This window comes from Lepisma saccharinum, chromosome 16 (genome assembly GCF_977018435.1).
Source record: "Lepisma saccharinum chromosome 16, izLepSacc3.1, whole genome shotgun sequence".
Taxonomy (NCBI): Eukaryota; Metazoa; Arthropoda; class Insecta; order Zygentoma; family Lepismatidae; genus Lepisma; species Lepisma saccharinum.
In genome coordinates this window covers 16216462-16231014 of record NC_139244.1, presented here as the reverse complement: position 1 = coordinate 16231014, position 14553 = coordinate 16216462, and the positions used below count along the sequence as shown (strand labels likewise).

The window sequence follows — 14553 nt, the reverse complement described above, 5'->3', positions numbered from 1 at the left end:
CCGATGCTTCGAATTGGGCTGATGGTCGACAGAAATGTCCCTGATTACACGATCCCATACATACTAAGCTAAATACAACATTGCACTAACTCTTACTGAGTTAGTACAATGTCGACATTACAATAGACATTAATCCTCATCCATTACATATAATTCGACGGCGGCTTTAATCATGTCGAATTTTCTACGTTCCCAACTGTAACCCACAACGCACTGACCAGTGTGGAACTAAGTGGCTTTAATAATTCGTTAACAAGACAAATAGTATGAGAAGTTGTAGATCCCAAGGCAGAAATATGTGTTCGCAAATAGGACACAACTCGTCGAAAGTTTTTATGATTGGGCAGTAAGTGTTCGCAATTAGGAATGTTCGCAATTAGGAATGTTCGCAATTAGGACGGATCGCAATTAGGAATGTTCGCAATTAGGAAGGTTCGCAATTAGCGCAATTAGGATGGTTCGCAATTAGGAGGGTTCGCAATTAGAACAGATCGCAATTAGGAGGGTTCGCAATTAGAACGGATCGCAATTAGGACTGTTCGCAATTAGGAGGGTTCGCAATTAGGAATGATCGCAATCAGGACTGTTCTCATGTTCGCAATTAGGAGGGTTCGTAATTAGGACTATTCACAATTAGGGCGGATCGCAATCAGGAATGTTCGCAATTAGGAGGGTTTGCAATTAGGAATGATCGCAATTAGGAGGGTTCGTAATTAGGACTATTCACAATTAGGGCGGATCGCAATCAGGAATGTTCGCAATTAGGAGGGTTCGCAATTAGGACTGTTCGCAATTTGGAGGGTTCGCAATTAGAAGTGTTCGCAATTAGCACAATTAGGACGGTTCGCAATAAGGAGGGTTCGCAATTAGGAATGATCGCAATCAGGACTGTTCGCCATTAGGAGGGTTCGCAATTAGGAATGTTCACAATTAGGACGGTTCGCAATTGACGACACCATGGAGGAAACCTGGTCGTCATAAAGAAAAGGATGAGTGGCGTGCATAAACCAGTCTTTTAAGTTCTTTAAATAATTTACTTAAATTCTGGTTTAGAAGCTGAGCAATTATCCACATATCAAAGCTAAGTGAATAAAAATATAAGCAAAACTTTGGTTTATCGGTGGTAACATGGAGAATACACTAATATTATAATTAGCAACCTCAATTCTAACTGCAATTAAAATTCTTAATCTTAAACAGTAAAAATTATAAAAAAAATGTTTAGTTTTAAGTTCTTTGGTATATTGAAATGTATTCTAATTTATTTATTTTTTCCATTCCAGAGGACGTGAATAGCATGGGTGTAAGATTCAGGTTGTACGGTTGCGAGAGAATGAGACGTGAGAGAATGATCGGGGAATGTGTTGTTGGGTTTTCCATGATTAATCTCGTGCTAGAGACGAACTTGTGGCTTACTCTCGAACCCAGGGCCAATATTGCGGTAAGTTCATAATAAATGTTCACGTGAGTGTTAAGCAATAACTAGATTTCATCAGAAACTTCATCATACCAATATATCGCTCAATATTTTGCAGTAATCAGTACTAATTTAAGAATTTCATTAATTTGCTTGTGTCTTTGCTCACATATTTCAACTTTGTTCAAACTTGTACACACGTTTCACAATGCAAAATGTTCTGTATAAGCACTGTCCTTGCTAAATGCAGTATTAATACTGAAAATTAATGGTAGAATAAAACAAAACCAAATCATGACTCAAAAAGAGAATAACAGCCGTGTAAAATTTAGCAGTGGGCGAGTCTTATTCATCGCGTTATATTCACAAATTACCATTGTACAATGATAGTACACACATTTAAAGGCGTATTATTAATATAGTAACCATCTTTTAATGTGTAGTAGATACACTGTAGACACCATATTTAACCACATACTCCACAGTGATGAAACAATGAAATAGCCAAGATTATTAAAAACTATAATAATAATTAGAGACAACAATGTGTAATCATTAAATGTCAACGCAACACTAACTTTAATTTATAATTAATTGGCTATCTCTCTCTCTCTGTGTATGTGTAAACATTCACACAGCCTATCTAGATCAAATACGTCTAATTTTTTTTCTAAATTTTCATACACATACTGCGCACTATATATTCTTAGATTTCACATCAAAGCTAAATTTACAGGAATGTATGCCTATATATACTTTTTTAAAATTATAAATGTTTACTCACTCTGGCCAGGTTACATACGTACTGTACATATTGAAGAAATTGAAGGGAATAGATTTTAGTTGATCCTTTCGTGATTTTATTAGCTCTAACAATTTATTTCTCGTGATTCATTTTTTATTAGTTTATTTATGAACTTATATACACGGCAATGAAATCTGTGCATCTTTACTTGTGGAATTATAGTCAAATCGCGGTATCTCCCGGCGCGAGACCCGCCTTTCTAACAGGGACCCTCTGTTGCTGCGTTTACCTAAGAAGGAATTTGCGGTCAAACAGCCAATTTCCCCCCCCCCCCCCCCTTTGGGCAAAAAGCGGCAACCTTTAAAATCTTCCTCCTCGAGGATTTTGTCAAAATAACCGTTCACGCTCCTAGCGTGGCTACTGTAGCAGCGAAAATTTTTCACAATCTTTAGTCATTTAATTAAAAATACTAACATGTATTTGTAGTTACAATTTCTGACTCAATTCACGTATAATAACTTCTGAATAACAGCAATTATGAACATTAGTAAAGTGAGATTATTTTTGTAACATCTCTGGTTGTGCTGCATGTGCAGCTTGGGAGGGAGTCGAAACTCCCAAAATATCCAATAAGCAAGCGAGCCGCTGACTCTCCCGCCCATGCTCTACACTGTTGGTAGGCTCACTAACTAGGTTAGCGCTGACAGCTGGAGATATTCCGAAAGTAATCTTTGTTTTTTTCTACTAGCAACATTATTATTAGCAACCTGTAGTTATCAGAGTTACTGTAAATCTAACGATTGTTGTTACACATTGCAGCACAACTCGTCAGCGTCGGATCTAATGAGCTTGGCGCGCAGTGATAGCACCGGCTCCACGCACTCTATGCAGCATGGAGGCGTTCCAGAGCTCTTGCTTGGTCTCGCTTACAATGGCACAACAGGTCGGCTCTCGGTGGAGATTGTAAAAGGAAGTCACTTCAGGTGAGTTAGGAAGCATTTAATTTATATTTATCAGTGCAGAGTTTCAAACTTATCAGGAAACTGATTTATATGTGAATACATATCTTCATATGATTTGGTGCTACGTATCATTGCTAATTGTTGAACGAAAATTTTAAAAATTCCATTTTTATTTTCATATTTTTACATATATTAGCTTTTAGCACGTGTTTTAGTTATTTTTACATATAATTTCTATATTTTTGAACATGTTTCGATATATATTTCACAATCATGCTATTACTATATTTTTTCCTTCTTGTCTTAAATACAAAAGATTTTCAGTTCATCTGTATTCTGTTCATTTTGTACCCTATCTTCATTTCAAATCATGACAATAAACAGTGTCTTGTTTGTTTGTTTGAGTTCGGTTCTAACTAGTGAAGACAAGAGCTAAGAATGACGTTTAATATCTCCCCTACCCGGAAGAAAGTGGCTGGATTCAACAATGGTTTTAAGTCCACTTTATGCACAAGGTAGACTAATCAGGACTGGACCTACAGTTTAACGTGCGATCCGAATCACTGTGCAATGTGCCTCCACCGACAATAGACAATGCATATGTTATTCTAACATTCTTGTGAACAATAGAGAATGCAAGCTGAAATTTTCGAGGTTAAATCCATTGCATGTTTTAAATATAATCCCATTACTTGTAACGACCGCCATGTTAGGCATATTTCAGTCGTATATTGGCATTTATCTTATTCGTATACTTTCAAGTTAAGAACTTGGATTAAATTATTTATACTTAATTGTTTTCATAATTGATGTATATATTTACGTTTTATCTTATGTTATAATATTATTCGCGTATTTTTGCAATATTTATTCAGAATTTATAGGCCAATAATTATCCCAAATAATACTGTATATGCAACGTTTTCATTGCTTTTCAAATTTTGTTGTTTAAGCACAAGTTAAATACATTTCTTCTTAATATAGATTTCTGTTCAACAATTAATTTGTCTTCGTTATAAACTAAATCTTTATTTAATCACTTTTATGTGCAAAGGCAAATATGAATTATTTGATAAAATCAATTAAATTATTTCTATATAGTTTAATATTGTAATATTATAGCAAAGCATTTCTCCCTCGTTTTCAATAAAATATCGTTTTCCTATTGGCTGTTTATGTTAAGAGTGGGGAACCACGCTACGTGTTTTTGGCCATGTAAAATCTTCCACGTTGGCATTTTTAATTGTTGTCAACCTGAACTTTAGCTTACTATCGCTAATTAACATTGATCTGTTATATAAATTATCAGTTTTTCTTGTGTGAGTTTGTATTATTGTAAGATAGAACAATCTGTTATGCTGCGCCTCGCGCTTGAGGTAGGCAGTTGAGGTCTTGCTATTAACTGTGAAGGCGGTGCGCGGACTCTCGCATTAAATAAGTTGCTTATCACTGCCTACGAGCGTGCATGACCCAACAAATTATAATTTTAACTTGTGCGCATCAGTATGTACGCGCGCGATTCGTGATTAAAGATTTTGGACATTTTAATTATAAAGCATTTGAATTTTATCTACTGTCACGTGTCGCAATTCGGTGGTTTCCTTCCTGGCTGACCAGCCGGACCAAGGAGTGCTGTGTTGCCAATTCGGATCTCCACACCCTGGAGTTACGAGTGGTGGCACGTTGCATACTTCATATGCAGTATTGAGTACAGTTTCAGTTGATATAAATCTGTCTTTAGGGACAACATGAGGAGATTCACGTTTCAGCACTTAAAGGAAAGTTGGGTAATCCATTGTTTTAGTAACAAAAAATGCACATTTGTTCTTGAATTTGGCATTGCAATTAATATTCTGTAAACCTAGTTAATTGTATTTAGCTAGGTGAGCTATTTGCTTAATTAAAATTGCCATGTTGCACAACATTGAGTCCATATATACATAATTCCATATTTTGATAAAAGTAATTAAATATATATTTCCATATATAACACTTTTTGGTACATAAAAATCCGTTCCCTTTGGCTTTGTACGAGTTTACTAGAACCTTAAGACAGTATTTGTCTCAGGAAAGTCATCAATATTACCAGTACGATACCCAGCTGATGCAATATATCACCTGGTTACCAAAGTCAAGAAAATATATACACAAAAGCGCCATAAAAACATGAGACCTGGCAACCTTGGCATTATGTGCCTTTTGTCCAATCCTGGTCTATCTACAAGATAACACTTCTAGTTCGTTGCATAGTAACGTAATAGTGACAATGTATCACTGGAATAAAACGATGTTGGAAAAAAAATGACGTGAACAAGAACAATCTCTGGGTAAAGATGCCAAAGTAGCATATGGAAGAGCTAATGTTGAAATCTCTGGTGCCATCAAACGGTTGGACGGCAACACTGGCTGACAGATGTCCGCATTAGTTTCATGGATAAATTCACCTCCTGCTGTCCACAAGAAAACAATACACCCACCCACCCTCTATACGTCTCACAACCATGGTTTTGTCAACAAACAACTTTCTTGGGACTGGCACACTATGGGAACAGGCAAGTGTTTTTCTTTCTACTCCATTCGGTATGATTCCGCAAACGGGAAGTTTGTGAAACGTTGCAAAACAATAAATGCGCGATATGCAAATGTATAGTTAATGTAGCTGATAATTTATTAGCATATATAGAATGTTTCAAAAGTCGCACAACCATAACTTTGTTGACTTATTCCATAAAACTTTGAGAGATATTCACAGCAGGTTTTCTACATTATGGAGCCTTGCCTATTGAGATATTTGTATTCACGTTTGGTTGTCGGTTTATTCAATTCTAAAAAATCAGTAGGCCTAATGCCTATTTCGGAGGAGAAAAGAGGGAAAGGAATTTTTACAGGCTCACAATTCTCAGTTTTGTGAATGGCATCGTGCTAATCTGTTGTTTGCGACCAATAGGAGACATGTACAAAACGTATTGGCTTCTGGAATAGCGATTTGAATGGGCAATATGTAAAAGCGACAATTAAGTAGTATATAATCTTGGTTAGCAACACTGGCAGGCCAGATTGTTTTGGTCAACAGACGACCGGACAACTGTATAAAAAATCATAATCTGCCCGGCCTCCAATAGCATAAGAGAGATGGCAAATTTCGTCTATTTGGCCGTTCCATTCACTAATGTGTCTGTGTTGGAAACACAGGAGCCATACATGTCGCGTAAATCTTCCTTAAGTTAATGCTGTGACAGTCTAGCTGGGAGCGGACGAAGATGCCTCATGCCAAAAACATAGGTATAGACAAGCCCAGGCACCAAGCGACTTATTGTATGTGTGTGTTGGCAGTCCTGTACAATTAAATTTAACAGATGTCAATTTTCTGTGTATTTCACCCAGATCTGTTTACAAACTACAATGTTTTCGATAACATTAATGAAAAGTCGTTTAACATTACATCACATAACATATCAACAAGTTTTGACCCACCATCAACAATATGGTTGCGATAGCTGGAGAGGAAATAATTTGTTAGTAGGAGGTTCTGGCCTGGGGCTAACTAACAAACTCTCTAGCCTTCTTAAACCCGAAGTTTTATGGCTGCAGCAACACAAGCCTTCCATCTGTCCCTATCCTGGGCAAGATTAATCCAATCTTTTCTATCCTTACCGATTTCCTTTAGGTCCATCTCAACGTTGTCCCTCCATCTTCGTCTTGACCTTCCTACAGGTCTCTTGGCTAGCTAGTTAAATAATTTAACTTTTCTTTTCTACCTCTTGGGTTAATCGTGATGGTTGTAATATTAGCTGCGATTTTAAAACTTGGTACAGTTTATATTTTGTTTAGTGGTTTTGATGTACAAATTCATTGGACATTGAAGTTATGTCTTTTCGTGTACTTGAGATTATTTTGTATGTGGATTTGAAAATCTGAGATACCAAAATGTCTTGAGGAACTATAAACATGTACTGACTTATATTAAAACTGGATTATTTTCTAAGCCCATAGCAACATCTAATGGATCACTAAACGGAATACATGGATAGTCATGTAATTAATTAGAAATTAGTTTCCAGGTACTTCGAAACAGCGATAAGATACATTCTCGATTTTGTAGAACCTATTATGATATCAATGCATGCTAATGCAACTTGGAGGTTGTTTTGAATCCACTTTATGTAGGATAAACGGAACTGGACCTACAGTTTAAACTGCGATCTAAATGACAATGCGCCTCCACCGGGTGTTGATACAACAAAGGCAGATAAAAGCCAATCGGTATCTGAATAATATCACTGATTGTTTTTGGCGAAGGTTAGATAGCACGTTTAGAATGGTTTGAAGTATGAAAATAAGAACACAAGGTGGTGTTTGGATAAAACCAGGTCTCTTAAGCAAGAAATTTCTACACCGAAGACTACTTACTACTCACATACATTATTGCATGTCTTAGATTATAATGAATGAATGAATTAGCTCCTGAAACTTATTGGTTCAGAGCAAGAAAACAAGATTTACTTAGTCATTGTGTGCAATGTTTAATTATCTTTGTTAAAACAGATTGTTCAGGATAATGCAAGGAGAGAAATTTGTTCATCCTATATATAAAAAAAATAGTGAATAAGTATTCCATGAATAAAATACCCCTATGTCATGCTTTCATAAGATTATCTCAGGCAAGAAAATAACCAGGATTAGCAGACTTCATTCTTACAAATATCCACCTGACGAAATGTACACATAATTGATAAAATTATATTAGTGTTAATATTTTTGTTAATATTGTTCATATGGGGGTGTAAAGGGTGATCCCCATCATCATCATCCTTCGCGGCTTCCTGCCTCTGGTTGGGTCGGCATAGAAGTCAAGCTTCTCCTTTTTTCCTGATCTTCCACCACTCCTCTCTTTCCAGGGTATTCCTATCTTGTCTTCTTCTCCTAACACTCTCTGCTATATGTTATTTCCACCGACATCTTGATCTCCCCCTTGACCTTATTCCCACTCCTTGTGCATTGTTAGCTCTTACTGATAGTCTTTTTGCATCCATCCTCTTCATGTGTCCGAACCATCTCATCTGTGCCTGATCTATCCTGTCCTAAAGCTTTAACACCCCCACTGTCTATCGGATCTCCTCATTCCTTATTCTATCCCTTCTAGTCTTTCCCAATATACCCCTTCCACGTAGTACAACCAATTATCATTCTCACTTTCACGTAGTACATCCTGGCCTGCATTTGAAAGACTAAAGAGGCTCTGACGTCTGGTCTTACGACAAGTATAATCCTTGCAGGGCTGTGTGTGTGTTGTCCTTATCTGTGCTGAGTGCCCTTTTGCAGCCTCAGCTTTTAACTCAAGTAAGAATATTTTAGTCGTCCGACATTACAGTTATGTTATTTAGTTATATTTTAGTTATGGTAAGGGGTAGGACTCCGTACCATGTGACGGGTGCAAAACAGCCTAAATGCTGACGCACTCACAATTTTAAATTCAAATTGTTCATATGTTTAAACATGTTGAGATTGTTGAAATGAATCGCATATTTATAGCCATGTCACGTGATATTGAAGGAATATAAAGTTAAAAGTATAATATAATTGGGAATGAGTAAATCGTTTGACTGGTTGTTGCCTGTTGCAACTCTGATTTTGTACATATGCATTTATAGGCCCATAGATAAAACCTACTTTGTGACAATATGTAACTGATTTCAGTTACAATACTACATTATAAGTATCCTATTGATAGAAATAAGTTTGATAATGAATGTTCGTGATTGTATTGTCTAATGTGCTTGCTCATATTACAATGGATCGTTCTCAATTTAAATCATCACTTCTGTAAATTCCTCTTCATAGTTTCTGTGATACTCTGTCTGTTATCATGGCAGACATTTTGTTTATTCCAGGAACATGGCAATGACACGCGCTCCTGATACGTACGTGAAGTTGTGCCTCGTAAGCAGTAGCGGACAGGAAATGTCTCGAAGCAAAACGTCCATCAGAAGAGGACAGCCGAATCCGCTCTTCAAAGAGACCTTCATGTTCCAGGTACACCATATTTGATAGGATCTTAATGCCATTTATGGGATCGTACAGAGTCTAGACACATAACTAAATGAACAATTACAAAGAAAGATGCAAATATCTGTAATTCTTACAGCAAATATCAACTGCATGTGTTACATATCAGTGATATATTTAGTGTGGTTCACCAAAACTCTGCAAGGAACCGAAAATGTTCATCAACTCTTTCAATGAAGCAAAATGTATGTCTAGGTTTTCTGTACATGTTAGATTGATCTCATATATATATACATATATATATATTAGCTATTTTTGTTGAAATTGTGAAATGTTCAAGTTATAAGCAATATGCTGTCTACTTACATATACGAGTTAATCAAAAAGTACGATTCTCTAATATTTATTTTGTGTTACATAACTGATTAGCCCGCGTGTAATTTTTTTCAGAGCAACGCATATCAGAGTATGCAAAATCGAGCAGAAACCTTCAAAAATTCCCTATGACATGACTATGACACTAGCAGTGTTTAGAAGGACGAAAGCAACATAATCTTTATCTTATTACAATGACAAAAATGTTCTAAGCGTTGTGTGATACGTATATGCATAGATTTACGATGAGTTAATGCCTTTCAGAGCATACCGTCCATATCTCTAAACACACTTGCGTTGAATTTACATGACCAAACGTTACATATACGCCACATTGTGCGCAACTGTTACTTGCAATAACATCAGAGTTTTTATGAGTACTTTTCACTCGTGGATCTGACGCTTTCTATCATTCAAACAGCAGAATGGTTGTTAGTTAAGAACTGGATATATAATTTGCGTCTTAATTTTTGCCATATAATAATGAAGAATCACATTACGTGATACTACAGCTAAGAGGACTTTAACCAGAATAGTAGATGACCCAAATGGATATAAAGTATGTTCAGATACTTATATATTTAAAAATATTATTGCCTTGAGCAATGACGTTAAAATACCAGTTAATGTACTTGATGCCAGATCACAACTTTACTAAACACACATATTCAACAAAACTTTTAGAATCCAAATGTTTATGTAATATATAAACGTATTAATGAAGCCTAATCGTAACATTTTTTCTTGTCTTTGCAGGTGGCACTGTTTCAGCTCCCTGACGTCACACTGATGTTATCTGTCTACAACAAGAGAAGCATGAAGCGGAAGGAAATGATTGGTTGGTTTTCGCTCGGACTAAACAGTTCAGGCGAGGAGGAGCTGGCACACTGGAACGACATGAGGGACGCACGAGGAGAACAGATCTGCCGGTGGCACGTACTACTCGAATCGTAAAGAAGAAGAAGAAATTAACAGATTATCTCTTTTTTGGTCCTTCTCTTTTCTGCCACTCGAGGCATTTTGTCACTTCTCCTTGCTTAGGAGTGGATCAGATTCGAAAGTACTGGTCCAGGTTGGAATGTATTTTCCCTTGTACCGTCAACTCGGGAAAACAGAGCAAAAGAAGGTTGCCTTGTACAACTTTGGTATCAACTGCACTCGACCCCAGAGTAAGCAATGGTATGTTCTATGTTCCATTATTACCTTATTCGGTTGCGGCATTGCCAAGGAAATATATGGAAGTTGATTCCATTTGTCTAATTGTGAGAAATCTACACTTGTTTCTTGCGAAGTAAGGAATTTGTCATTAATTTTCTGCACATACGTAACAACTACAATCTATATAAGCAGAGACAACAAGTACACCTAATATGTCTCTTTGTTGTGACTTTATCATCATTGTCGCATGTAATTTCGTTACTCTTAAGGAGATTTTTACTGGTTTGATGTAAATAATATGAGCGTTACATGGACTGCTGGTTTCAGCATGAAAGTAACTAAGTATTTTAATGCTGCTGAGTTCTGTATACCAATGGGATAACTAGTTCATATCTCGTGTAAACAAGTGACTATCCAATGAGCACTTGTTGAAATCTTATGCAATTTCCTTGCGTTTCGATAATTGAACATTGACTACTCCATCGTAATAAACATACAGAAATACGTTCCTTTAAAAAACACTATTTTGCATTAACACAGTAAATAGTTAACTCACTTAAGCACACTATGGACGTATAACAATACATATCTGCAGCCAAACAACTTTACAAAGATATAAGTTCTTGCAGATGAAGTTACAGTTTTTCTTTAACAGAACACCTGTAAAATTATTATTCTTTTACAAAGTCACAGTGTCTTCTTAAACAATTTTACAATAGCTTGACAAACATTATAACACTTCGTATTCACATATGGGAGTTATTTTCACTGTGTTTTGTCTATATTGACAATGTTATTCGGAAACGCTTAAGATATCTATGTTAACATGTAAATCAGCAGTTATTTTCTTATTAAGACTTGTCTTGGGCACAAATTTGTATATAATATAAATATATATATATATATACTTGTATGAAAAAGTATAGTGTTAAGACGGTAACAGTTGTATGAGATCATACACTGTGGGTTGTAAAGATGATAGGTCAGTGTAAGGCCATATACATAGTCAATTAAAAAATGAAAATGTTGTGTGGTCGTGTGTACATGGGATGAGTGACTGTTGTGTGCTGAGAAAAGATAAACATTCTACTGAAGTAATTTTACGGGTTTAGAATACCCAGAGATGTGTTTGTACGATCTCCTATGTATAGGAACCTGGGATGTTGGTTTGATTTTTAAGAAGATCCCTTAAAGAAACCATATTTATGCAATCTGTAGAACCTTACTTTGTAAAAGCTATACGTGTTAGAATATTTCTGTTGTGAATAATTTTACGTAATATCAATTCTTCTTTGGCCTTCCAGTTTACTAAATAGTTACTATTGTGTGTGTGTTACAAGTGTGTCAATGTCACCGCTTTAAAATGTTAGCATAAAGCAATTATTTACATATATGTTACAATGTTCAATATTTATATATAAACAGAGTTGTATACATATATGTAGAGCCATATTGTTTCGTTTTTCTGTGATTTCAAAAACCTAATTTATCCTGTCAGTGTTACTTAATTTGTTAAGATAATATTCGGTTGTACATATATTACGTATATGTAAACACAGAAGTAGTTCTAGAAATTAAGTAGATAGATATTTTAAGTGTGCTTTTCCTGTGTAATTATTGATGTTTGTTTCATAAATACACCACAAGACAATTATAGTGTATTTTCTTATGCAACATGTCGAAGGTAAGGCAATGAATATTTGCTGATCAGGCGCGGGAAAGTATTTGTATATAATAAAGGTAATCAATTCTTGTGTGTGTGTCCTTTTCTGTACACTGTGTACATCCAACCACTCATTGACATGATTCGACGTACAGAAGAAATATAAGAACTTGGATACGCTATGCAAAACTTTGGATTGGTTATGTTAATCTTTAAACCACGGCAGATTTATTCCTAAACTACATATTTCAACATATATACTTTTATTTTTGTCTTGGTTCTGTTCCTTCTACTCGGTAGACAGGTATATTTTATTGGGATAATATGGTTATTATTTAACTATGCTAAGCTTCCAATTAGCATAAGTTTTATTTAATTATAATAATTAAATTTGATTTTAGGTTGACAGATAGTTTACTTTAATTTATAACAGAAAATTTTAATATTTTTTTAAACTTTTAATCTCCACAACTATTTTCGACTTAAAATTATTACACACCAGAACAAACAAACAAACTATTTTCCCCGTCTATCAAATAGTGAAGTTGTTCATGTTCCACCGGCCATTCCCTTTTTCATTTTGTGTTCCAATCAGACTGGTGATACATAAGTGAAGGGCCAGGGGGAAAACGATGAATGTCGATTTTTCGCCCATTTTGAGATCGCAACGCCATCTGATTCAGAAGCTGTACTATAAGAATGAGAACGGCCTTGGTTGGGAAACGATGAGAAGTGCCTGAAAAACGCATTATTATTTTGGCATATATTAACGTACTTATGAAAAGAAATACTTTGTTTTTCATTTCCTGGCAAATCGTCTCGAATGAACATTCATCGTTTTTCCCCCTGGCCCTTCAAGTGTATAATTGCATGACCACAGACTTTATGAAAATCACGTTCCACTATTATGAAAGATTACGTTGTGTTAAACATTTCAGACTAATTAGAATTTTTCAAGTTTGCACACATTTTATTACAGTGCATAGTGCACATACATACACGTTGAAAAACGACGTTTATATAGTTTAAATTTAATTATTTCATAGTATTGTATTCGTTTAATAATGTTACAAACTATAGGTTTTGTTGGGATAAAATTATTAAAGACGTTGAATAGTGAAATACGCAAATTAGATAGGGCTGGAAGAATTATCATACTTCGTAAGGATTGAGCCATTTACTTCATAACTATGGAAACATATATATTCATGTTAGTTAGCCTTGAGTACAAATATAATAAAGCATTATAATTTAAATTACCTCATTAAATGTTTTTTTCGTAGCAGCGTGGTTTGTTATTCATGCTATTGACACCATGCTTCATAAAATAAAACTGACTTACATGAGCATATAATCAACTGCAATGAATTAAAATATGAATTTAGAAAAAAGAAGCTCGTATGAACCACGTAGTATATTGTCATTTAAATATAAACGAATACCATTTTCTTCTGTTTATATAATGCTTCTGGTATTTTCCTTACATTGTCTAAATTAATAAGAGAATAAACACACATGTGATTCTTTGTAGATATACATAATTTCATAGAAATGTAGAAGCATTGTTCAAAACATATATGAATTTTTAAAAATTGGTATATTTATCAAATTTAGTTCATTTTAATAAATACTGTTCATATAATGAAAATGTTTCAACTAAAAGAATATTTCAGTAAGAATTTAAAATATTGAACAATATCTTTCTCATTCAATGAACAACCGTTAAGGTTGGTTGTTAAAATTATCTGGCAAGAATAAAGTTTATGTTCTGATAGAGATATATCTAGGTTGTTCGGGAAAAAGCACTTAAGTCAAAAAATTAAATTCTTCAGTAGACAATTGTGTATGTTTATTCTTATAATAGGGAACATTACAGACATGATATACATGTTATATTATCGCTGTTTAGAATCTTTTCACATGCCCAAAGTAAAATTAAAACTTGTAATATTTTCTTTGATTCAGTATGACTTGCATAAAGGCAACAGAAAATCGCAGTTTATGAGTGATGTGCCTTTTCCCGAACACCCTATATATATATATATATATATATATATATATATATATATATATATATATATATATATATATATATTAGAAAAACGTATTTTACAACCAACACAGCATACTTCTGTTAATGATCTCTAATGTAAAGTTCCACTTAAAAGTGAATCAAATTGTAACAAGAATGAATTAAGGAATTCTTTTTGCATATAATAATGCTATA

At 34.8% G+C, this 14553-nt stretch overlaps 1 protein-coding gene across 3 annotated transcripts in view; it reads left to right on the top strand.

Annotated features, from left to right (window-relative positions):
• Nucleotides 1–13823, top strand: part of Syt14 (Synaptotagmin 14) — a 161389-nt gene extending 147566 nt beyond the window's left edge. For 2 of the 3 annotated variants that reach the window (XM_083137765.1, XM_083137763.1), the window contains exons 7-10: nucleotides 1284–1441; nucleotides 2982–3145; nucleotides 8998–9157; nucleotides 10262–13823. In XM_083137765.1, coding sequence (XP_082993891.1) covers nucleotides 1284–1441; nucleotides 2982–3145; nucleotides 8998–9157; nucleotides 10262–10459 — 680 coding nt within the window. In that variant the 3' untranslated portion in view covers nucleotides 10460–13823. The remainder of the gene's footprint in view (nucleotides 1–1283; nucleotides 1442–2981; nucleotides 3146–8997; nucleotides 9158–10261) is intronic. The other variant, XM_083137764.1, reaches the window with a different exon arrangement.
• Nucleotides 13824–14553: the final 730 nt, after the last annotated feature.